The 23206-nt window shown below is 42.8% G+C and overlaps 1 protein-coding gene across 4 annotated transcripts; it reads right to left on the bottom strand.

The window, feature by feature from the left end:
• Positions 1-845: 845 nt before the first annotated feature.
• On the bottom strand, positions 846-23206 carry FBXO38 (F-box protein 38). Of its 4 annotated transcripts, none has more exons than XM_071814607.1 (23): positions 23122-23203; positions 21162-21267; positions 20426-20611; positions 19423-19556; positions 18149-18312; positions 17560-17725; positions 17080-17217; positions 16635-16772; positions 16141-16234; positions 15589-15719; positions 15110-15280; positions 14719-14861; positions 13626-13848; positions 12880-12999; positions 11635-11814; positions 9601-10302; positions 6480-6580; positions 5632-5734; positions 4469-4635; positions 3978-4123; positions 3073-3176; positions 2701-2814; positions 846-1481 (listed from the first exon to the last, which is right to left on the bottom strand). In XM_071814607.1, the coding sequence occupies exons 3-23, from the start codon at positions 20551-20553 to the stop codon at positions 1303-1305; spliced, it is 3546 nt and encodes a 1181-aa protein (XP_071670708.1). In that variant the 5' UTR covers positions 20554-20611; positions 21162-21267; positions 23122-23203; the 3' UTR covers positions 846-1302. The 4 variants fall into 4 exon arrangements, with proteins under 4 accessions (XP_071670708.1, XP_065705204.1, XP_065705206.1 ...); XM_065849132.2 differs by having other exon boundaries at positions 20426-20567; XM_065849134.2 differs by lacking the exon at positions 21162-21267 and having other exon boundaries at positions 20426-20567; positions 23122-23206.

Here is a 23206-nt window from a genome sequence, read left to right as displayed (position 1 = left end):
ATTGTTAGGCTGGTAACTCTGCAATTTGGGAAATGCGTGACCGAGACATGAGGCCGCGGTTGACGTCCCAGCCTGGGTGACGGGACACGGCGGCCCCAGCCCCGGTGAGGGGACACGGCGGCCCCAGCCCCGGTGAGGGGACACGGCGGCCCCAGCCCCGGTGAGGGGACACGGCGGCCCCAGCCCACACACACGTGTTTCACAGCCCAGGAGCCTCCGCGAGTTCCACACCCACAAGGCACCGATCAACAGCGCACGAAGCAGCCGGTGTAACACTGACCTGGGCGTTTTACACCTCCATGTGCCATCTGCAGCAAATTCTGGCCATCCACACAAAACATCTATGGATGAGGTGGGAACCAGAGGCATATACAATATACAGGGGCAAAGAGCAGCAGTATTTACTGACCATGTGGAAAAATCCGCATCCACGAGCGAGCATGAATCAGCCTGACAGCTCCGTCTGAGTCAGATGGCTCCTGTAACAACACAGCTACAACTACGCAATTACACATCCCTTTTCCTGCCTGGCTTAAGGGAAAATTCAGGGTTCAGCCAGCCAGCGTGTGCAGATTCCCATTAAAGAGTGGAACCAACAATTAGCAACTTCATATTAGAGTTAAATGCGCTATCAAAATGAAATCTAACGGTACAAAACGCTTTAGAACGTAACTTCAGTTTCCAACGTGCTAAATGTGAGATTTTTCTTTCCCAATAAGTGTTTCTAATGAACTCCAGGAATGACCACAGATCACCAACTTTGCCACTTTGTTCTGCCTCTGGCCTCTTAGCAACAGCTGTAGAATAATTCTCTCTCTTTAAAAAATGCACACAGGACACAAAGGTTGTGCTCAACATGTTTACTCAGACCGGACTCTTAAATGCTCAAGAAAAAGGCACAGATTAAAAGAGACTCTGGTGACTCTTTTGAACACAGCAAATGGGATTTCGTTCATAAGAAAAAAAAATACTGCTATGAATTGTGTGGGGTGGAAAATTAAAATACTCTTCCCTGTTCCTAATTATTGGCCTTCATTAAAATGGGATTTAAATTAAATTGTATAAACATATGAAATAAAGTCTCAGTATTAGGAAGTTTTTCTTTTGTTTCCTCTATGTACAAATCTTAGTATACAATTTTTACTTTTCATTATACATTTACTACATACTCTTTTCCAAACCGTGCGAGAGCAACAGCTACGTATGTGTTTCACGAAGATGCTTTGCACTCCCCAAGCATCCATCCGCGCCCTTGGGTGGCAGCGCCCATGGGCTCCGCAGAGACGGGGCCAGGGAGGCCGCTCAGATGTAGTCGTCATCCACGGGCTCCCCGTTGACATCGCAGTAGTGGATGAAGATGGCGACCACGCGCTGGAACACGCCCTTCTTCATCTGCCGCAGCTCCGAGATCTCTTCTCCTATGGTCTCCATGCAGATGTCCGCGGACAATTGTCCTTTTCTCCGCGGTGCGTAAATCGTAGCTGTGGAAGGCACATAAGAATGAGAAGTAGAGTCTTTCCTATGAAGAAATTCACAAGCAAATCTGGTTTGAATTAAGCGAGTCTTGGAAAACAAAGCAAGCAAAAATCTTCCATTGAGCAACCACGCTAAAGGAATTTCATTGAAGCAGCAAACGTATCCTGCCTTCCCCACATCGAAACCTTTAAATAGCTCCAATACGCATTTAATGCACACAAAGTCCATATGTCTGCGAGTGAAAGGAATCTCAGCGCATGACAAAACCTCCCCCTGAGACTCACTCAGGTTGTCCATTGCAGGGATCACTCACATGTTTTAGAAACAGGAGCCATTAGGGATAAAGCAGCAATCTTCTCTTTAATTTTTATGGCTTTAAATTCATATTTAATCTAATTACTCTTTTAAATCAAATACATATCTTTCTTATAATTCAGACTACACACTGAACTACAAGCATTAAGTCTATGAATTGGTTTCAAATAAAAATAATCAGAGAAAGGTATAGCCAAAAAAGATTTCTTCCTCATCCTCTTGAGCTTCATTGAAATGAAGCTAAATAAGAATATCCAAAATGCTATCAATTAAAAATATCTCTAATGAAGGAGATTCCAAGGTTTTCCTAATGAAATAGTGGAAGAACGTATTTTTTTCCCTGCTGCCAGGCAAGGTTCTTAATTGGCCCCTAGGAGCTGCTCACTATAACATAAGACAAACTTTTAAATAAAAAGAGGCACATCTGTCCTAAACTCCAACCCATGTAATTTCTGTTCCAGAGTTTTCAAGTCCAGTTGTTTCCTCTTTTCTCCCCAGTTTGAGTCTTTGCTGGGTTCGGTCCAGCTGGGCCATCACCAGTAACACCAGGAACTCCACCGAACACGAATCGCTGGGACCACCCATCACAACGCGGGTTTGGTGCGTGTTTTAAATGCACTTGCTCTTCTGGGTCTGACAAACCCACCGCATTTTCAGGCTCAGCACCACCCAGGCGCTCTGATTTTGTCAGTGTTGGGGGTCTCCAGCTGGTTGATTCACTGTTCTCAGTGCTATGGCCCGTTCCTGTGCTGGACCCTCTCTTCATTCAGCTCCCCACTCTGCTACAAGTACAACTACTACCAAAAATACCATAAGAACTAGAAAACTGAAAACTAAAGGAATGCATTGTCAGCTTGGGACCAAGCAACCAGTTAAAGTTCTTTGAACACATCAAGACAGATTACTCACTTCTCTCATCATCCTCGAAGTCGTAGCGAGCGTAGCTGTTTGGCTCGGCCGTTCTCAGAGACCTCAGCCAGGGGAAGTCGGTGATCATGGAGTACGGGGCACCATCCACAATGCCTACGAGACAGGAGGAGCGCACACAGAGGACAAGGTCACTCCTGCAGCATCAGCACTCTTCATCAAGCAAACTTCACCGAGATCACACACATTGGTCTCTAACGCAGGTCACTCCTCCTGCCAGTTCCCCCAGTCTGGGCCAAAGGTCCCGCGCTTCCCTCGCAAGAATAATTGTTCATGTCTCTTGTAATTTGATGTGAAATTAGTGACCTCAGAAAGAGAATGATCATCAGCTTTCAGCTCTCTATAAACACTCACCTTCCAGAGTGTAAATATCTCGTCCCCAAGGGTACTTAGTGTATTTCTTCAGGTCTTCCTCAGTTCGTGTAGCTTCAGGGAAGAACTCGTATTTAATGAGCTCTCTAGAGAGAAGGAGGAAGAGATTACGGCCAGTAGTGATAGGAAACGTGAAGGCGGGAGGAAGAAAAACCAAATGGGAAATGCTGTTATACCACCTTTCCTTTAATGAGCCTGAATACACAGAAACACTCCTCTGAGACCCTCCCACAAACCCAGTGTGCAAGCCCTTCGCTTTGGAGAGTAACCACAGAGAATACGTGCCGTTTAAATGAGACACCAATTAATCCACCTCTTCAGCACAGCTTTCCATCTGTATGGAACAATCCAGCACAGCTGCGACTGAACAAAACTTCACAAGTAAATTTGTTCTCTTAGTCATTTTAGTGAACAACAAGAACAACAAACCCATTGCTTTAAAACAGCAGCATGAGAGCAACTGTCTGGAGTTCCCTGCCGCTGGGAAGTTTTGCTCCTCAATAAGGCACTAACAGCGATTGCACATCATCTTCCCAGAAAGCAGCATGATTTCTTGGACTTCTTTTAATAACAGAAACTTGTTTTCAGATTCAAAGATACTCCTGAGCCATCCTGATTACTTCAATGTTCCATCGCATTGTGGCTGGACAGAGCAGAACTGGAGAATTCCACAGCATTTTTCAAATGGTTAAGTTTGTCTAACTGACATCTTGTATCAGATACATTTTGACACTGAAATTCTACCTCGCACCATCTAGAACTCAGCCTTCAACAGCCAATGAACCATTTCTTTTTAATTGGGCTCCCAGCAAGTCTACAGCTCGACTGATGCTGTAGCTGCGGAATCAGATTGAATTCTGTAAAGTTACCGAAGGGCAGATACTCACTGGTTGATATTCGCTATCGTGTCCATCCAGCTCCGAACGCGCACCTTGTTGCGGACATTAGGGGGGTTACTGAATTCGTGAATTATGCAAATATGGTACGGATAAGGGCCACTAAATATCTTTTGCTCAAGAGTCAACGTGTCAACCTGTGAAAGGCAGGAAACACAGCCGTGTCAACACGAGAAACAAAGAGACTGACTTGGGAGTCAAAAGCAGACATCTCCCAAATCCCCCAAATTCTGGGGGAACGTGTCCAGTGACAAGAAATTTCAACAGCATAAATAACCAAGCACACAATTAAGAGGAGTAAAACTTTCCTAGGGCAGCTTTGCCAATAAACGTTCTTGCGTAGTGGAATTTGATGGCCAATGTCTATTTTCTGATGTGTTTCACAGTTCCAATACGCAAGCAAACTCGCATAAAGTTACACAGTGGTCTAAAATACATTCGCTTTCTCAATTTGTCTCAGAAGGTGTTGGATTTTTGTGTACCTGCTGCATTGGACGAAGATAAATGATCCGGTTTCTTTCCGGCGGCATCCTAAGAATCTGATCCAGAACCTGATCCATGTTCAATTTCTTGCACTGCGCGTAATCAAACCGATTGACGACCGGTGCATTTTCTACTTTTAAGTGTTTCAATACACGGCACCTTGTAGCTATAAATCAGCAAACAAAATGATTAAAAGAAATATAATACTGAAAAGACCTCAGGAGCCTCCCGTCAGAGACTTTCAAAGTCGACTGTTTCCAAAGAAGGTAAACGAGAAATGCAAGTACCAGACAATTACTGAATAGTTTGCATAGTTGGGAGCTTAAGTATATCAAAGGAACAGACTGGCTGTTCATCTCTTCCACGTTATCATCAAACTTTTAATTTGTGATGCAGGAAGAGTCCTTTAAAAGGCTGTGGCAAACTTGATCTACTGATAAGCTTTTTCTCCCTGAAATGGGTTAGGGCTGCCACAACCACTGACTTCAGAAATCACACCAAGTATAGAGTAATGTGAAGCCACACAAAGAAAATAAAGCTACTTCCTTTCTAGTAACCTTGCTCTGAGAATATTCTGGAATAAATGAATAGATCATTTCTTCATTCTCTGCTAAGCTGAGATACCTCACTTCAGAAGAAAACGTTTTATTCGGTGTAGATGTTGCAGAGAACAACAAATGAACAATAAATGCCGCAATGCTTGAGCCCAGGACTGGTCACACACCCTGGCGTGTGAATCTAATGCCGCTGAAGCGCCAAAATGTAAACCAGATCTTTATCATGTCAAGGAGTTCAGTATGGTCGTGTCAGCTACATAAGCTACGGAAGCAGGAAGAAACGAGGAAGAAACCAGGGTGCTCTGAAACTCATTTCATCGACTTTCAGTTATTTTTTTATTACTCTTCAATAAACATCTCATCTTCCTAACTTCACATAATTTCATCTGTTGATTTTCAGGTATTAATCCTCGTTAAACCTGCCCTGACTTTTAAGGAAAGAGGCACTCAAATGGAGAAGCAGCAAGATTTGGTGTTCTAAGCACCAGACTGATCCGCAGCAAAGCGGCTGCTGAACACAAAATACACAGTGGGCTGACTTCAGTTATTCCAGAAATTTCTATTCGTGCCAGATGGAGGACGTGCACTTGGCATTAACCACATACCGTGTATGAACATCATTTTGGGACAGTCTTTCAGTACCAAGTCCGTTATTCCACAGTTGGTCAAGGTGATTCCAACAAGGTTTTTGGATTTCAAAGTCAGAACCTGGTGAAAATTAAAAAAATAAATAAAATTCATTACATGGCAAAAACAAAGAAAAAAATTAAACTGAATTTTAAAAGATGCTCTCAGATACAGAAGGATATTAATTGGATGCTAATCAACATAATAGAGCTTCTTTTTGCAACAGGTATCTGAGACAACTGGGCTACTGACGGCAATGAGAAAACCCCAGACTTCCTGCCGATCAGCACAACACACAGAACAACAACTCCACGGGTTAAGAGAAACCGCATCAGGAACACAACACAGTCAGTCAGACCTCGCAATTTCTCCTTCCATGACTGATATTCACTGCAGAATTAACTCACGTTACTTATATACTAAGAGAACCTCCATCCTGCAAAGTAACAGCTGAGCTGCTCTGTCCAGAGATACAATTCCATGCCCCACGTTTCTTTTAACAGCAGCACGCTGACATTTCAGAAATAAATGCCAGAGAATGAACTTTTTCCCTGCACATCAGGTTGGACTTGGTGTAGCACTATAGCCATGAGCATCCGGCAAACTTCACGTTCAGCTTTAGTTCAGCTTTAGCTTGTACTTTGCTCTTTCCAGAGTCAACAGTGTCCCTGCACCTAACACAGAAATTCCATGTATACAGTTAAGACCAAAGAGAGCAGCCAGAACTCAGCTGGCTCTGCACACAAGACAAGTTTGTGTAACCCCATCATCATCCATGAGCATCTCCAGCTGAGGAACCCATAGCAGATGAGGAAAAAGACCTTACTTGAATATGATCATCTTCAATAACCGGGTCACTCGTGCTCGTGGACTTGTCCGCTGTCCTTTTCCGCTTTGTGGTTTGCCGTGGCTTTGGCTTGGTCACCTCTGCAAACAGAAAACCAGAACAATCTTTCCTCTGTTTCCATTGCAGGAGACAACAAGGCATTCTCTAGCAGACAATGGCCAATAACGGCAGCTAGTTTTTACACAAGCACATCAAAATACCTGTCTGGCTTGAAAACAACTACATCTCTCTTCCTTGCACAAAAACCACTTGCAGGTTTGTTGCTCAGAATCATTCCTACTAAATAACTTGGGGCAGGGGGTGGGCTGTTCATAGATGGAAACACAGGAATGCTGAACCTACAAGTTCAACATCACAGAAAGACGTGGAGCCAAGAACAGAAGGTGAATTGTTACACTACACTTGGTTCTCCACAGCGAACAGAACATTCTTGACAAATACAAGACTGAAAATAGCTTTAATGTTTTAAATAATCATCTCCATCTACTTGAAAGTCTGCTCTTTATAACGGGTCACTAAGTCTTTCCTAATATCGCAAAGGATTCCCAGGTATAAGATACTTTGATGTTCCCAAGCTGCTTCTTACTCCATCTCATGCACCCATGACATCAAATTGCCGCTTGCTTTAAAAGATGAGGCTTTAAAAGAAATGGTGATAGCTGACCACCCTTACACTGCCTACAGTAAGAGAAAAAACATCCTACAATTAATCTTCTGTGATTAACAGATCAAAACGAGAAATTATATTACTAAAATGAAGCTTTGACTTTTTTGTTAAAACATACGGCACATTCACAAAGGTTCATGATCAAGATAGAAACGCAAAATATTAGAGACTATGTATGAACTACCCCATGCTGCACTACCTGTAGCTGTAAAGAAATAGATCTTTTCCTACCTAACATCAAATTCCACCAATATATATGTAACACATGACTTCATTTGGCCAATGAGCCCATTGCTTTAGGGCATTGACAGGTGGAAATCGATAACATTCAGTACTCAGCTGGGGACCCACGAATCCTCATCACCAGGGAAGTTTTCCAGCAGTTCCCAGAATATCTGCAGTGAAACCCATCCCGGCTCTATGATGGGAAAACTTCCCAGTTCTGTGTGGAACTGCTCAAGGTGCAGCCCAGGGCCGAGAAACCTTGACAGAAGGTTTAACACAACATGCGTTTTATAAAACATGGAAAGCTCGCTTCACTACAAATGCAAACTAAAGTTACAAAATGCAAACATTTACTACAAGAAGTGTGGCTTACATTTTTCCTACGTAAAAATCAACGTTACACACTCCAGTTGTTCGTTAGCCAGTCGGTGGTGATCACGCTTTTAAAACCTCACTGGATTTAATTTTTGACTTGTTCCATCGTTGAATATGAGTAAATCATTTAAGAGGAAAAAGATATTTCTATTACCAAACACGGGTTTGTTACAGAAGCCGAAAACCACAAAGTCACTTATGCCAGAATAACAAAAAGCAGTCATATCCACAGCACATTTTTAGACTATTTATTGAAAAACATTTCCAACTCTGTAACAAAGCATTTTCAGGTTATACACTATCGAGTTGTATATCTTATCCTGGTTATACACTAATGAGCTATTCACTAATAAGCTGTATATACCACCCTAGTGAAGAAAAGCACTGGATAGCCAGGCAGAAGAAACCTCGCTGCCCTATGTATTAAATACAGATTTAAAAGTGACACATTAAGTCTCACATTTTGCCTCAAGCATCAGCCAACATCTGATGCTTCAAAGAAGACAATCAGTGCATAAAGATATAGGGAACTGTATGAGCTGGGAAAACAGTTCTGACTTGTGTAGGGTAAATACAGGGAACACTGAGACGTTCTTCTGCACACACAGAACGGATCTTTTTCCTAACAACCGAAACGGAAAACAGATCCTTTCACAAAGATTCCCTAATTTAATACTTCATCTGACTGACTCCATGTTTTGGTAATGGATGAGGATAGAGAGAAAATACTTCCTGTTGATTTTTGCAGACTAATTACCAGTCATAATGGAGCAGAGCAGAAACCAGGCACTTGAAATTTAATAGCAAGATCATTTCTCCCATCTGAGATGGATCTCGCTACAGAAAAATCTCCTGGGTGATGCAGGGTTTGTTAACACTCATTCACATTATGAGAAACTGGAAAGACACCAGGACATGCTGGGTTTGAATCATTGCACGTTGACAGAGATAGGAATTCGCTATCAGTCCTTTCTGCCTCCAATGCACACACTTCCCTAACTACCACCTCTCATTTTTCAGTTTCATTTGACTTGTCAGAAATTCTCAGCAAAGGATCCTGGATAGGAGGCAATTACAACGTGTGCTCTGTCAGACTACGGTGAGTATTTCGGAAAGCAAGTATATTTGGAAGAAACAACAACTCTCCCTCTCACATTCATTCTTTTCTCCCAACACCTCTGGTTTCGTTCCAGCCCTTTGGCATTTTGGTTTTATCGTTTTGTGTGTTTTACATGAACCTACTTTACAAAGAGACAATTTTCAACAAGTTTGATCACCACGCCTTATACACTTGGAAGTAGAATCCAATATGCAGGGGCACAAGCGTGGCTCAATTATAATTATGGTTTTCTTTACTGGTTGATAAAGTATCAGTTATTAACTTTTGCCTTCTTGCTAAGATCTGAGCCTACCTGCTGTCTTCTTCCTTTTAAAGGGAGAATTTTAATGGGGGAGACAGTCTTATGTTTCAATGAATAACAGCCTTCACAGGAAGAGAGAAGCTGTCAAAAGAAGTTGCATTTGGTTTTCAAATGAGTAAATCAAACACTGTTTAGTATGTACGGATAACACATACAGAAATACTTGCAAGGAGAAAAAAAGTCACTGGCACTCTTTCAGAGACTTGTTATTTCACCTGGCTATGGCAATGAACTCAGGCTCTTCTGTTCCATCAACATCCTGACCCTTTGGCAAAACACTTAGTTTTACATTATTAACCAATAAAATTCACGTTAAACTTCAGTATTATCTGCGGGTGTTGCAGTTGTTCAATACTGTCTCATGCCAGCACAGTAGTTTGCTCAGAAATCAATATATGCATACGGGTCATACCTGACTCGGACACCAGAGGGACACGGGACAGTTTGCTTCTAGCTCTCGTTAGTGGTCGCCGAGGATACTCTTCTTTAAGCTCCATCTCCCAGCCCCTTGGCTGCGAGCCCGCGCTCTCCTCGTCCCTGGCAGGCCCGCAGGCACCCCCACTAGTCCTCTCGTCACTCGGCCCTCCTGCAGGCCCACAGTTCGGCAGAGTCCTAAGTGCAAAATCGGCAGCAGCGCTGTTTGGTCCATTCCTGCAGGCTCCGCTCGTGGACGGACACTCCGCATCGCAAGACCCACTAGTCCTCTGCTGCGCATCCTGCGGCTTGTAGCAGCAGCACCTGGAACAACCAGAGCTCTCCTCAGCGTCTCTCTTGCTGGAATCTCGGTGTTGACAAGGCGAGCAGACACAGCGCCCAGATTCAGCCCCAGCGCAGGGGCTGTTGGCCGCCTGTGCGCAGTCAGGGTTGGGAGGAACAGCACCGCAGGAGCTGGATGTTCCCGTTGATCCCGTAGCGTTACTGCAACCTGGGTAAGAATCTTTGCTTTTGTTCCTTTCGGGCATGTCACTTGCCGCTTTCATGTCCGCTTTAATCTGCTCGCTCGTTACTTGACAGCCCTTCTCACAGCTGCTCTCCTCGGCGTGGAACGGCTTCGGCTGCCCCGCCTGGCTGGCGCTACATCTCTTCCGCAGCGGCGTCTTGCCCTTGCCGCTCACTGCAGGAGTTCAAGAGAGAACAAGGAGACATCATCATACACCGTCTAAGCAAGTTCCAGACTCCTTCGACACAGAAGGCAGCCTAGAGGCCAACGAAAAATCTTGTCAGGACCACACTGCTATTCACATGTTAAGGGATTTCAGAATATTTCCAGTAGCTGCTGAATCTCCGTCATGTCTTGCAGCTATCTCTGGAGTGATGTGCTGGGGTGCTTGTCAGTAAATGAGATACATAACTGCCAGAGAGGCTAACGTTTGCACAAAGCAGCTAACTGGTTGAAAAGGCCAAAGCACAAAAATACAAAAAATACACTGATAATAGGCTTCTGTTTTCTTAAATATGAGGAATAAGCCAGAGGAATTAAATAGTAATAGAGACAGGTCTAAAGTTTATGCTTTCAATCGCAATCCTTAGCTCCCTCTGCTGGGTGTGGAAAGTGGTGTCAATGGGTAACAGTCTCAGTCTACAGATGAATAAAACACCATAACAGTGTCCAAATCACAACTGGAACTTAATGTTTCCAGTCTTAATCTTCTCAGCTAATTACAGTAAACCAAGCCCCCAAAAAAACATGATTGGCACTGCAAAAGTTTATGGATGTTGTCCAGGACTCAGACCTAGTGCCACATGTACAGCATATAGATATAATGGACAGGCAATGTCCTTTTCTCTGTCTTTCTACAGTTGCCATACCACCATGAAGTTCTAGATCCCTGACTAAGACATAATATATATATATATATATTTATATATATTTATATATATAACTACTCCTCCTCCTCTATATACACGCGTTGTAATAGTAAGTGTTGTTCAGAAGTGAAGACGACAGTACTGAGCGTCCCCCCGAGAATTCCAACCAACCTCCACAGCTCTCATCAAAGTGAAGTAGATCTTAACCTGTCCCCTCCAGGGCACTCCCCACGAACCAAAAAATGGCTACAACTCTTCGGGATTTGCCTCAACAGTCACATTTTGTTTCAGCAGCAATGCTTTGATAGATGAATCGTATAGACAACATAGCTGCAAATGTGGCTTCACAGAATGATACATTCTGTGTACTTAGAAACCCAAAAGAGCTGCAGGTTTCTGCACACAGAGCAGTGCAGCACCACTATTTCTGTGTTTCTGTACAGCGACTGTGTGATTGGAGCTCAGATACACGTGTCCTTACACCTCCATTCTAGATTTTAACAGGAAGAAAAGAGTAGGGGGCAAAGAAACAAGCATGCCTGTTACAAAGCTGGAAACAGAACTGAACAAGAGGGAAAGACTGAAGCTCAAGAGTAAATTTTTCTCAGGAGTGCCCAGGAAGCCACGTGTTCCACACCTGAAGTCTCTCTCCTTTCCACTGGATCTCTGCTTTTCTCTTCTCCGTCTGAGTAGCTCTGTGCGATGCTGTTTGAGATGCAGGCTCTTGAAGACCCCACGTTTTCCTCCTCATCTTCGCTGTCTGAATCGTGGACAGTAACAGGTGCTGCTTTTACAACGGACTGAATGCCACTGGGTCCTGAAAACAGCAGAAGAATACCAAAAGTTCCAGTAAAAATAAGCCAAGTACGGATTAAAGGGCTGAAGAACTTTCAGTGTTGCTTGAAAAAACAACACGAGATGAATTTGGTTCAGTTTAGCCACCCATTCTGTGGTTCCCTCATTAAAATCCAAATACGAGAAGAGCAAAACCCTGCATTTCAGCATTAAAGCATTCTAGTTTGGAAAGGGAAGAGTGTCACAATGCAAGACAAACCACAGGTTTTCCGTAATGTTTCATTGTTTCAGAACAGCCTAAAGGTTCTTCCACAATACTACGAGTAACCACACAACTACATATTATAAGCAGCCCATGAAACCTTCACCACGAGGACAGAAATGTCGGTCAGAACACCTGCAATTATCCTTCTAAATCCCACTAGTAGAACTGAGATGGAGAAGCACTGAACTATCAAGCTTCAGCATAAATGTGCTGTGTTAGTTACCTGTCAGCTGCTAACCAAAGGCACTAAACAACCACAATGACACCTCTGTCTGTGGATACACAAGGAATGAATCTTTTCAGGAGTTACCTTGAAAAAGTGAACAGATCCGGCATGTGCGCATGTTACTTCACATTGTTGGAATATTTAGTGGAAAATTATTTTCTCCAGTAAATAGTGACTATAAAAGGAATCAAGACTGCCTTATGTCACTAATATAAATTAACACTGGAAGAAGTTATTTTGGCTTGAAAAAAAGCACAAAAGAAACAACATGCTGCAGTTAAAAAAGGCCATTAACACCACCATCGGAACACGACAAGCTCATTCAGGCCTTCTGAGTCTTTTGTTACAGTTGGCACAAAAATAAGGCTTTAAGATCAAGATATTTTTCTCCAGATGTGAAAGAAAATCAAGGATCACAAAATAGACTTTTAAAACAGAATAGATTTCTTCACAGCAGTAAGCTGTGCTAGCATCACCATTCCAAACCAGGCAACCCAGCTGAAGAAAACCACCCAAAACCAGACTTACATTGAAAAGATTAACTCCCCAAAAGAAGGGGATATCAAAAGGTAATTTCTTCCCCAAACCAACATCACCTGCTTGTTCTTCATCGACTTCCATAGGAACAACAGCCTGGCTGTGAGCCGGGGCCTCATTCTGTCCCAGTCCGGCAGCCAGCCCTTCTTCATGCGCCACCTCCTCCATCTCATTCAGTGCTGGAAAGATTCAGGTAAGGTCAAGAGAGGAAACACAAGTGTAGGAGGAATTCAGCTGGCACCCACAGAGAGTCAGAGAATCATCAGGAAATAAGTAACAGCTGCCTTGCTTCCTTCAGTGAATCCCAAGGCTGCACAAAGTCTCCAGATTTTTTCTGCATCTCTTTAGCCAAGGCCCCGGTCTAACTTTTGGGGTTTACTTCTCCCAAATTTTCCACTCCTCCTCGAAAGTCTTGTTCTACTGAACTGAGCAGCATAACCAGCATTTACATAGTCGCTGCCTCCAATGACTTCTGCCTTTGCTGGAAAGTTCTAAAATATACCACCTGACACTGATGTACTCCCAGCTCTGGCCAGAGGAGCCCTGAAAACATTGCCCACGTCCACAGGTATCACACTGAAACTCTACATGGTCAAGATCCGTACTGACAATACAAAGACAGCTTGTATCACACAGATAGCAGAGATGTGCAGGCAGCCCTTCCAAAAGATTAAAGAAGTTACATAGCAGGAACTGAACGAGCAACCAGCTTTCGATGTATATTCACAGCTTCTTTAAGGCTTTAGGTAAGTGGCAATTCAAATAAAACCACTCCCTCCAAAGGTTCACAAAGACCAGAGCTTACCCTCCGCTGCAATCTGCTGCTCTTCAGCTTGACCATCTTGCCGCAGCTCATTCTCCTCATTCTGGTCGTTTGGGTGTTGGTGATTGTTGTGGTGGATGTTTGGGTTATTGTTATTCTGGTGGTTATTGTTGTTGTCATTGTCGTTGTTAGAGTTCTGATTGCTGACCAGGGCAGACGACACACCAATTCCTGTGCCGGCGCTTAGGCCCACGCGAGCACAACCCTGAAAACGAAGAGCAACTGTTGAGATTTGAAAACACAGACCCATCATTGACAACACACCCTAAGGCCAGCAGAGAAAGCATTTGGTCGGTAGTAGCCAGGGTAGCAGAACAATATGCACGTAAAGAACAGGGAAATTGTCCCCAGTGTGTCCCCATGCTACACACTGCACAGCTCCAGCCTGAGTTTGGTGGCCAGAGCTCACACTCCTCTGTGAACTCCTACTGAAAGGGAACTCCACAAACCACAGCATCTCATTCAATTAGATCATATTTCATCCGCTATGAGATCATGTTACATCAACATAAATAGATCATATAGCCCTCCCAGAACAGAGCAGCTTCAAGACAGAATTAATGACCAAAGAAAGCAGGTTTTTCATGTAGGCCATTTTCATTACAACAAGTGTTACAAATATTTGTGTTACAGTGCAGGAAAGGGGACAACATGAAGAAATAAAACTGCTAAGCATTGAAAGCACTCCAAAAAGGGAACAGCGCACCCATTGCACCCACTGCAAAATCATAAAAACCCCTTAGCATTGTAAACAGATCCCTACGTATGAAAAAGATATCATCTAAGAAGGAGCAGCAAAATGAAGAAGCAGCAGAGACCTCAACAGAAACACAGAATCAATGTGGGTCTTATGTCCTGGTCACATATTCATACAAGATCATACCTTGCCACTGCTCCCACCTGCAGAAGCATCATTCTCTCTAGCATCATAATAGTAGCTGCAAACCAAAGGAATTTATTTACCAGGATAATTAATGAATTACAACATTTAAAAGGATGCTTAAGAGCTGGAGCTCACCCTATTTCCAATGAGCTGGCAACAATGAAAACTAAAACCATTCCCTGAAAGACTCACCTTAGGAGGTTCACGGAACATCTGGTCCAAAGAAATAAATTCTAAGCTTGGCAATAACTCAATGAACTGACTAAAAGAATCTAGTTTTATCGCATGGCATCGCACCAGGGTGAGGTCAACCAGTCGGGTCCACCTTGAGTGATCTGCGGAAGAGAAGAGAGGCATTTCCTGAAGGATTCCTGTCTCACTTTTCATTATACCCTTTCCAGATTTGAGAGGCATCTTCTGCATCTCCATTCTGACTGCTACCAGCATCATTCCAGTTCCAAACCAAGCACCATCTACTGGACTTACTAAGAAACAGAACAAGCAGTACTATGAGCAGAAAATTGCTCCTCTGATATCATAGCTGTTCATGCAATATCTCTAATATTTCAAAGATGTGCAATACCTGTGATCCAATTATTTGGGTTATGTAGATGTGGGCAGTTGTAAATGACGAGGTACTTGATGCAAGAAAAAACTTCATTGACAGCTTTCATACCAATATCTGTAATAATTCCTGGATTTTCAACCACATCAGCCAAGCCATACTTCACCAAGTCTCCATTCGTCATTTTACCTAAGAAAAAGATGGTAGCAAACTTCAGACACTTGCCTTTTACAGCATAATTTCCTAACTCCCTGGTTTAGTCCAATTTTGCAAAATGGATAAGATTATTACTTCATTTCAATAAAGCTGAGACTTTCCCAACTTCAGTAAGAGGTTCAGGAAGTGAAGGAAAACATATTTGGCTGCATGAGATCAGCAACCTCAATACAGGTACATCAATATTCTTTTAAATGACTCTTAGGAAGTGATTGAAAACACGCAACTTATTTAATCTTTATATTTGTCAACCAATTTATGCATATAAAAAAATGTCATACACTGTAGTAAAAACTCATCAACGTATCCTAGATGAAGAGTTTCAAACTGTGGAAATTCCAGTTCGGCCATCTTCAGAGCAGAAAAAACACCATCTTTGGTCAAGGAAGGCTGGATCCGCACTTCATGCAACCTAAATGCAATTTAAAATTGTTCCTGTTAGAAGACACGCCAAAACTTCATTGCCATAGAAACCACCCAGGAATATGCCTTCTGGTAATATAATGCAAATATTCTTTCAACAATGGCAGGATGAAGAGGACATCTGTTGTCTCTATGGCAGGATTTGGCAGTTTCATGGCAATATAGGAGTTGTGAGACTAACAGCACCACACTTTTCAGACATAGCTCTAAGGCGGCAGCTGATGACACAAAGTGACTCAGAAGCAGATATAACTCCTATTATTTGAATCACAGAATACTCCTGCTCTATAAAATTTAAATGTTCACTCCTTAAATTTTTGAAGGTTGTTCTGCTTCTTCACATCCTTGGACTTCATTACTAGGATACTTCAGAAAAGGAGAATGGGGAAAGAAGAGGCCAAGGCCCGTACCTTCGCGCAGCAGTTATGATGAGGTAGCCAAGATCCACTTCAAGTGCATTCTTGCAAGCTCCCAGAACTATAGTGTGCAAATTCCTAAAACCACCTAACAGATAAAAAAGATTCTTTCACTCAGTCACAGACCACAATCTTAAGCATCTTACATTTCCATCAGTGTTGTCTTGACAAGTGAATTAACAAAACATAACTGTTTTAGCAAATCAATAACACACACCTTTGCACTCAACTTCCCTCCAGTCCTGCAGGTTCTACTCACCAACAAACACAACTGGAAGGTTGGCTTATCAGTCAAGAGTTGATTATAGTTAAAAGATCAAAATAATACTTAATACAGAGCTCTATTTAGCACCATAACCATAGTTCCAAACTTGATACCTTTAAATAATAATCAGGAACGGATACGCTACAGACACAAAGCTAGGCTTACAGGCCTCCAGTATTTGCTATTTTTTTTTCTTAAGTATGAGGGATATGAGATTTCCTACCTGATCTCCAACTATCTTCTACCACATGCTGGATAAGTCCTCCAAGAAATGGAACACGAACCAGTTCTAAATGCTCCAGATTTCGAGCAGAAGCCAGGCCCGTCACTAGAGGAACATACTTCAAAGAATTGGTGGGTCCTACACAGATCAAACCAATACAGACAAGGGACGTTGTTCACTTCATAACATTGAACGTATCACGTTAAATAATTTTAAAATGTCCACAAATATCCATCTAGATCAGGAGGTCAACAGAACTACATAGCACCAAATAAAGTACAAGAGAGAGATGCATTTCTATCCAACACCATGAGTGAAACAATGACTGTCTTCAGAATCTTGTGTTCTAAGACTTCCATTTACAGTTAGTGCCTCTGCAGATTTAACAGAATCAGTACATTTCCTATATGATAAAACGGCCCCTCCATACACGAATCCCTCTTACCAGCACAGTTCCTCATGACAAAAGTGCGTAAGCTGATACAAAGGAAATCTTTAAAAGGCTGTGGTTTGATGAGTCTCACCCACTTCAAATAAAGGTGCCTCAGCATTGGGATACAAGGAATCTCAGGGACATTCACTCCTAATAATACATAGACAAAACAAACATTTTAAACAAGCTTTAAACTATAAACTCAAGGATAAATGTCTTTGGATTAACATTCTGGCTTTAAAAAGGAAGTCTTTGCTATGTGGCATGTAAGAAAAGCTGCACACATTTGGAACACACATCAGTTTGTCAACACAGTGTTTTAGAATCTGCCCTTTAGACCTGCTATCAGATATATAGATATATATAGCTACTAGTATTTCAAAAATGCCACATGTCAAATTCCCTGTCTTACAAGAATTACAGTGTTGAGGAGTTTCAAAGCCTTTAAATTCACCTGTATTGAAGCCAACTACTTCATCATTAAACACTTACCTACTAAGTGCAAAGTCTGAATTTTAGCTCCTATAGGAATTTTCAGCTTGTTCTCTGGAGGAATTGGAAAAGCACCATTGCGGTTACGAAACTTCCCTAAAATATGAACTTGTGGCATGTATGTCCAAATAGCTTCCACCAGCTCTAAATGAGACGTCTCAACGCCCTGGATAAAAGGAAGTAAAACAAACGCTCTATAACACCAGTTCAAGCAACAATAATCCTCTTAACCATGTTAATTTCTCAATAACACACCATACAGAATGCAATGTGTTATTTCACTTCAAAATTGTAGCAAGACTTGTCTTTTCAAAAGCCGAGGGATCAGAGTTTTAATTCATTTCTGGACTTCAGAGTACCTGTGATTCCCACTGGTGCAACTAAAAATAGTACTCATTTGCAAATGAGTTGCAAGTTTGCAGGTATGGTCACAATTCACTGCTACTCTGTACGGCCAGATCTGAAAGCAAAGCCCAGGTCTGAACACAAGGCGCTGGAAGCAATGAGTCCCTGCCACATTTCTTTTGCTCTGTTAACATGCAGCATCCCAGCTGCTGAAGGAGGTTTTCTCTCAAGCCGAACCACTCACCAGCAGATTTGGACAGGCCTGCAAAGCCTCTAAAACTCCAGGAATGCTGAACGCTTCATGGCCACGGACTCTGCGTCTTTCAAGATACCTGGGATGAAGACCATAAAGTTGTTCAATGTCTGGCATCTTCCTCAGCAGCGTTAGGAAACTGGAATCAGTGAAACCTAAGATGACAACAACAGACTTGGTATTTGTGTGACAGTAGACACCCAGTTGTAAAGGCAAAGCCAAATACGTTGTTCTCTTCATATGGTAGTTTCAATTCTACAATGTCAGAAGATTTACTCAATGATGCAATAGTTTGTCTTCTACTTCCAGATTCTAGAAATCGTGGCCTACATACTCTTCTGCATTGAACTTCACAGCCTTGCTATAGGTTTCCCCCAGGGAACTGCACGGCTATAGGGTTAACCATACTTTAGACAAAGCACCTCTGCAAACTGTCAGGTTTTGTGTCTCTGTCTTTCCTGGAATTCTGTTTATCAACTACATGTCTCAAAAAAGCCCAGCTGGATGAGTTATCTGCAGTTCATCACTATCCACCACACTCACAATTCTCAAAGAAATAAGACAGTTTCTTAAAGCAAAGGATTACTTTATTCTACATAAGACAACACATAAAAAGGATTTTAAACTAGTAAGTTACCTGTATTTACATCCACCTTAGGTGAGGCCTAACCAGCTACCTGATAGCGCCCCTAACAAATCTAACTTTGTAGATCCTCTTAACTTTTAGAATTCACCCATTTTAGTGCTCTCCCCCAACAAAACCCAGCAGTGTAATTTAAATCCAACAGAAATCCTAATACTCACAGGGTTGACCTAGGTTGCCCAATTTATCTATTGATCTGAAGGTGGCTTGAGGTGTGACATCAAAACTTATTTATTCTTACATTGTTAAGTGTTGGCAGATGAGTTGCTCTCTCATTCCATTGTATTTTTCCTGCCTGCATGCAAACAGCCTCTTCTTGGATTAACCCTTGGATTAACTCCCTTACAATAATCAGACAAACACAGATTGTATTTACAGACTGCTACAGAGAATCCCCGTTTCTGCTACAGAAATATCCAATATATATATACACACACAGATAAACCTTCCAAACCACATAGGCAAGGAAGCCACTCAAAATCTCACAAAAGTCAAAAGGAATTCAACATCTAACTCCTTTTACTGCTTTTGGAAACGTACCCTGTGTGTGTCACTATAAACAGCAGGACAGCACGGGCAGTTCTGCTCAACGCCACGGTAATGCCGTGAACGCGTCACTCACCAGTGGGCATGTATTCCCACCAGCGGCCGGCGCACAGATCCACCACCTTCACCACGCGCAGGTACAGCGTGACCGCCTCCTTCAGCTTCCGCGACAGGCACTCCATGCACATGATATCCTGCAAGGGAAGGTACCTTCGGGGGAGGAAAAAACAGCCCTCTGATTTATCAAAGCTGGAGCCTTTTCGAGTTTGTCCAAACTAAAGAACATCCCCAGCATGAGAAGACAAATTCATGTATTTCTAACACTTAACACAAATTCAAACAGAATTTTCAGACTGTACTTTAATGCAGTGTGAAATTTTGCTAAGCAGAATGACTCACCAATTTTTGACACCGAATATAAGGTATTTAAGGTACAAATATAATATTAAAACGGAGAGGTGCTTTAGTTCTCTACTAAACACTGCTGACCAAACCATTTGCCACAATACTTTCTACATGCTGTAATTAACAGTACTTCAATTTTCTAGCCCACACTAGCATGCTCTAATTTGCAAACATTTTGGAGAGCTACTATTTTTAAAGAACTTGTCAGTAAGACATTATGTTTTGAATATAATAGGCACAAGTGAACATCTTGGAGAAGGACTGTGCTGTAGGGAACACTGGATACTCATCCAAGTTCCCTTCCACACACTATGAAGCAGATGCAACAATTTCCAAACATGCACCTTAGCTATAGAATACCTGAGATACATTTCTGCACCAAAATCAATATTTAAACATTTGTTACCACACATCAGTAAACGTTATTAAAGAAATCTTTTTTTTCTTCTTCATTTTACCATTCATGACATTCACATAAATTAATTTTCCAAGTATCCAAATGAATTCTGCGACTGAAAAACCATTTCTCACCCCTTTTTATCTAGTTTTTACCCACCAGTTCACTTGTGGTGCCTTTATAGTTTCTGAAGACTATATGACACCAGCATCAATGCAGGTAAGGTTAGGAAAAAAATACCAGAAAACAATAAATTAACTTGTGACAAGCTGCTCACCTGAAGATGTGGCAAAGCACCTCATGGGAGAGCTGGTTCATATAATCCTTTGGCTCATCAGCTTTGGTGGACTGGGAGCCTTCCCTGTTCGCTGCGCTTGGCTTCACGCTTTTCCGCCGGGGACCCATAATTGAAACGATTTCTGATTAAAGGAAATGTTCACAATGTTATGCAAATTCAGTGCAACTGAAAGAGAAAAGAGACAGAGAGTACAGTAGGACACACCAGTTAAGCTTCGTTGACCAAAAACCACAGTAAAATCTGCCAATAAGCTAAACTGAGTTAACTAAGAAACAGCAAAATTCTTCCAGCAAGTTGTAGTTTGCCTCGTACATGAGGTCTCGGGCAGAGCCCGATGATTATCAGATAAACTCAAAAGTCTCTTTGAGCTAAGGGAACCTGACAAAGAAGCAAATCACCACAGGCTTAATAAGAGACCAATTCTTTTGAGTGAAATGTCTTCAGAGATCCCATTCACATGCTACTAGATCAAGACAAATCACAGGAAAGCTGTGCGGGGACGCCAGAGCTTACCAAGCACATCCCAGCCAGACACGTTCCACCGAAACAGAAAGCCCACAGCCTCTGTCTAGCAGAAAAAACAGGCTCCTGCTGATCGTTCCCAAAAAATGCCCTATTAAAGGTCCTCAAACTAACTCTTCTTAGAGGTTAGAACATCAAATAAAATATTCATGTTGCTTAGTTAAAGATCAAAGCCCCAGAAAAACTGAACGACCTTGCCTCAGCAGCAGTGGGCAGGATTTCCTCTCCTCTTTCCCTTTACTGAATTTACGTGTTCGTGTCTACATTGTTCCTGCAGCACACATACAGGCACAGGAGGACTGCAATAACAACAACACACGTTTTATTTAAAAACATACAAATTGATTACAATAACAAGTAACTAAAATAAATACAACCTTCATGTTAATATTAGAATAGGTGAGTTAACACCTCATGCAGATGAACAGCATGAGAAATGTCTTCAGTGCTGTTTGGCGGAGGAATGCCTGCTGGGAGGCAGGTAAAGCATCATTAACTCATAAACCTGTTTAACAGGTTGAAAACCAAAATTCAGCGTACGGGGAGAAACAACTTTAAAAAAAAAAAAAAAGACAGACATATTTTGGGAAACTTATCAGAGATGCATCTGTTACAGCTTTCGCTGTGATGTAAACGGAGTGCAGCGTTTGCTTCACGTTATGTGGAAGTGACAACTGAGAAGACAAAACAAACACCTCATTTCATGGAAATGAAAAGTTTTGCCTTCCCCAACACCAATGATTTATATGTTGGCACAAAATTTGAAATATTTATAGCTTCACTGCGATCTAAAAACACATGCTTTCCTACGGTTTTGTATGTGTTTTAAATTAACAACTTCATGTTGTTATAATTAATTTTATTTAAAATAGTGATATTAAAATAACTAAATTAGCACCTTCTGCCAGTGAACAGCAGGAAATGCAGCTCTGGTCCCTTGGACTGGCCAGGACTTCTCCAGCTAAAGACACCGAGTTTGTTGCCTGTACACATTCGACCCTTTCTGGTACACACTGGAAAGGTTTAGCACGTCTGTAATAATGCGTTGCAATGTTGTTCAACTTCATGAAGTCCAAAATCGACTTCAAACTACTTATGAGACTGGATTCCAATGAAAGTATTTCTGATTGAATTCCTGAAATATCCCACACATTCCCAGAGAACATTACCTGACCATTCCATTTGAACAGAGGGCAGAACACAAGGCGAAAAATTCTAGATTGATGCAGGCACACAATGGAGCACAATACGGCGGTGTTTAAAGAACAGCATTAAGAGGACCGTGATATAAAGTAAGTGAAAAATATATTAACAAACAGACTAGGAAAACAACTGAAAAATTCCTGTAAGATTTAAACGCATTTGGCACAACCTGCCCCCTGAGTTTGACTCGTAGCGCAGTTTGGTTCCTGCCACTAAGGGGAAAAGAAGGACCCGCTCTTTTCTGAGGCACCAGTTTCTGCACAGACACGTGCGGCTTGGTACTATTTTTAAGCCAATGTGTGCAGCTTTAACATCTCATCCTACATTAGAAAGCTGACCCCATTTTCAAAAAAAACAACTCTTCAGATATTTAATAAGGCTGATGGAAAACAGAGTTTCACTTTTCTCAAGGAATTCAGGAGTCTCTGCCTGGCCCCGCAGCTCCCCGTGGCAGCTTTTCCAGCAGCAGCTGCTGACACTGAGCTTAAAAAGCTTAAAAAGCCCCGGGGAGACCCGCAGAAACCCCCACTTCGGAGAAAAACGCGGAGAGAACGGCTAAAGACGCCCTGGCAAGCGCTCATTTAAGAGGGGTGTTTCCTTACGGCAGAAGGAAGAAAAAAAACAAGTTTATTTTTGCTGAGATAAGCGATACAGAAGCAGGTTTCCCCACAGCCCAAACGCCGCCAGGCCCTCAGCCGGGGGGGCGGCCCCTGAGGCGGCGTCCCAGCGCTCCCCCCAGCCCCACGGCAGCGGGGGGACGGCAGCTCCCCCGGGCCTGTCACATCGGGAACGGCCTCAGCGGGCCGGGCAACCAGCCCCGGCCGGCGCAGGGAGACAGCAGCCCCGCTCCGCCACGCCAGGCCCAGCCGCCGCGAGGGGGTGGGAGGCCGGCAATCGCCCCACCGGCTGAGCACCAGCTGAGCCCCCGCAGCCCCGCACCGGCCCCTTACCTGCCCCTCAGCGCCGCCCTGTTGTTGTGGCCGCGGCGGGGAGGGTTCACCCCGGCAGCCGCTTCCTGCCCGTCCCCTTCCGCCA

Source organism: Patagioenas fasciata, chromosome 14 (genome assembly GCF_037038585.1).
Source record: "Patagioenas fasciata isolate bPatFas1 chromosome 14, bPatFas1.hap1, whole genome shotgun sequence".
Taxonomy (NCBI): Eukaryota; Metazoa; Chordata; class Aves; order Columbiformes; family Columbidae; genus Patagioenas; species Patagioenas fasciata.
Note: the sequence above shows the minus strand (reverse complement) of the source record. Positions and strands in the feature narration are given on the sequence as shown.

Coding starts and splice junctions, on each gene's coding strand:
- FBXO38 (XM_065849134.2), bottom strand. CDS start 20,553: ATGGGTCCCCGGCGGAAAAGCGTGAAGCCAAGCGCAGCGAACAGGGAA. Junction 11,815..12,879: donor AGTCGATGAAGAACAAGCAG/GTGATGTTGGTT, acceptor TGCTGTTTTCAG/GACCCAGTGGCATTCAGTCC. Junction 2,815..3,072: donor AGATATTTACACTCTGGAAG/GTGAGTGTTTAT, acceptor CCTGTCTCGTAG/GCATTGTGGATGGTGCCCCG.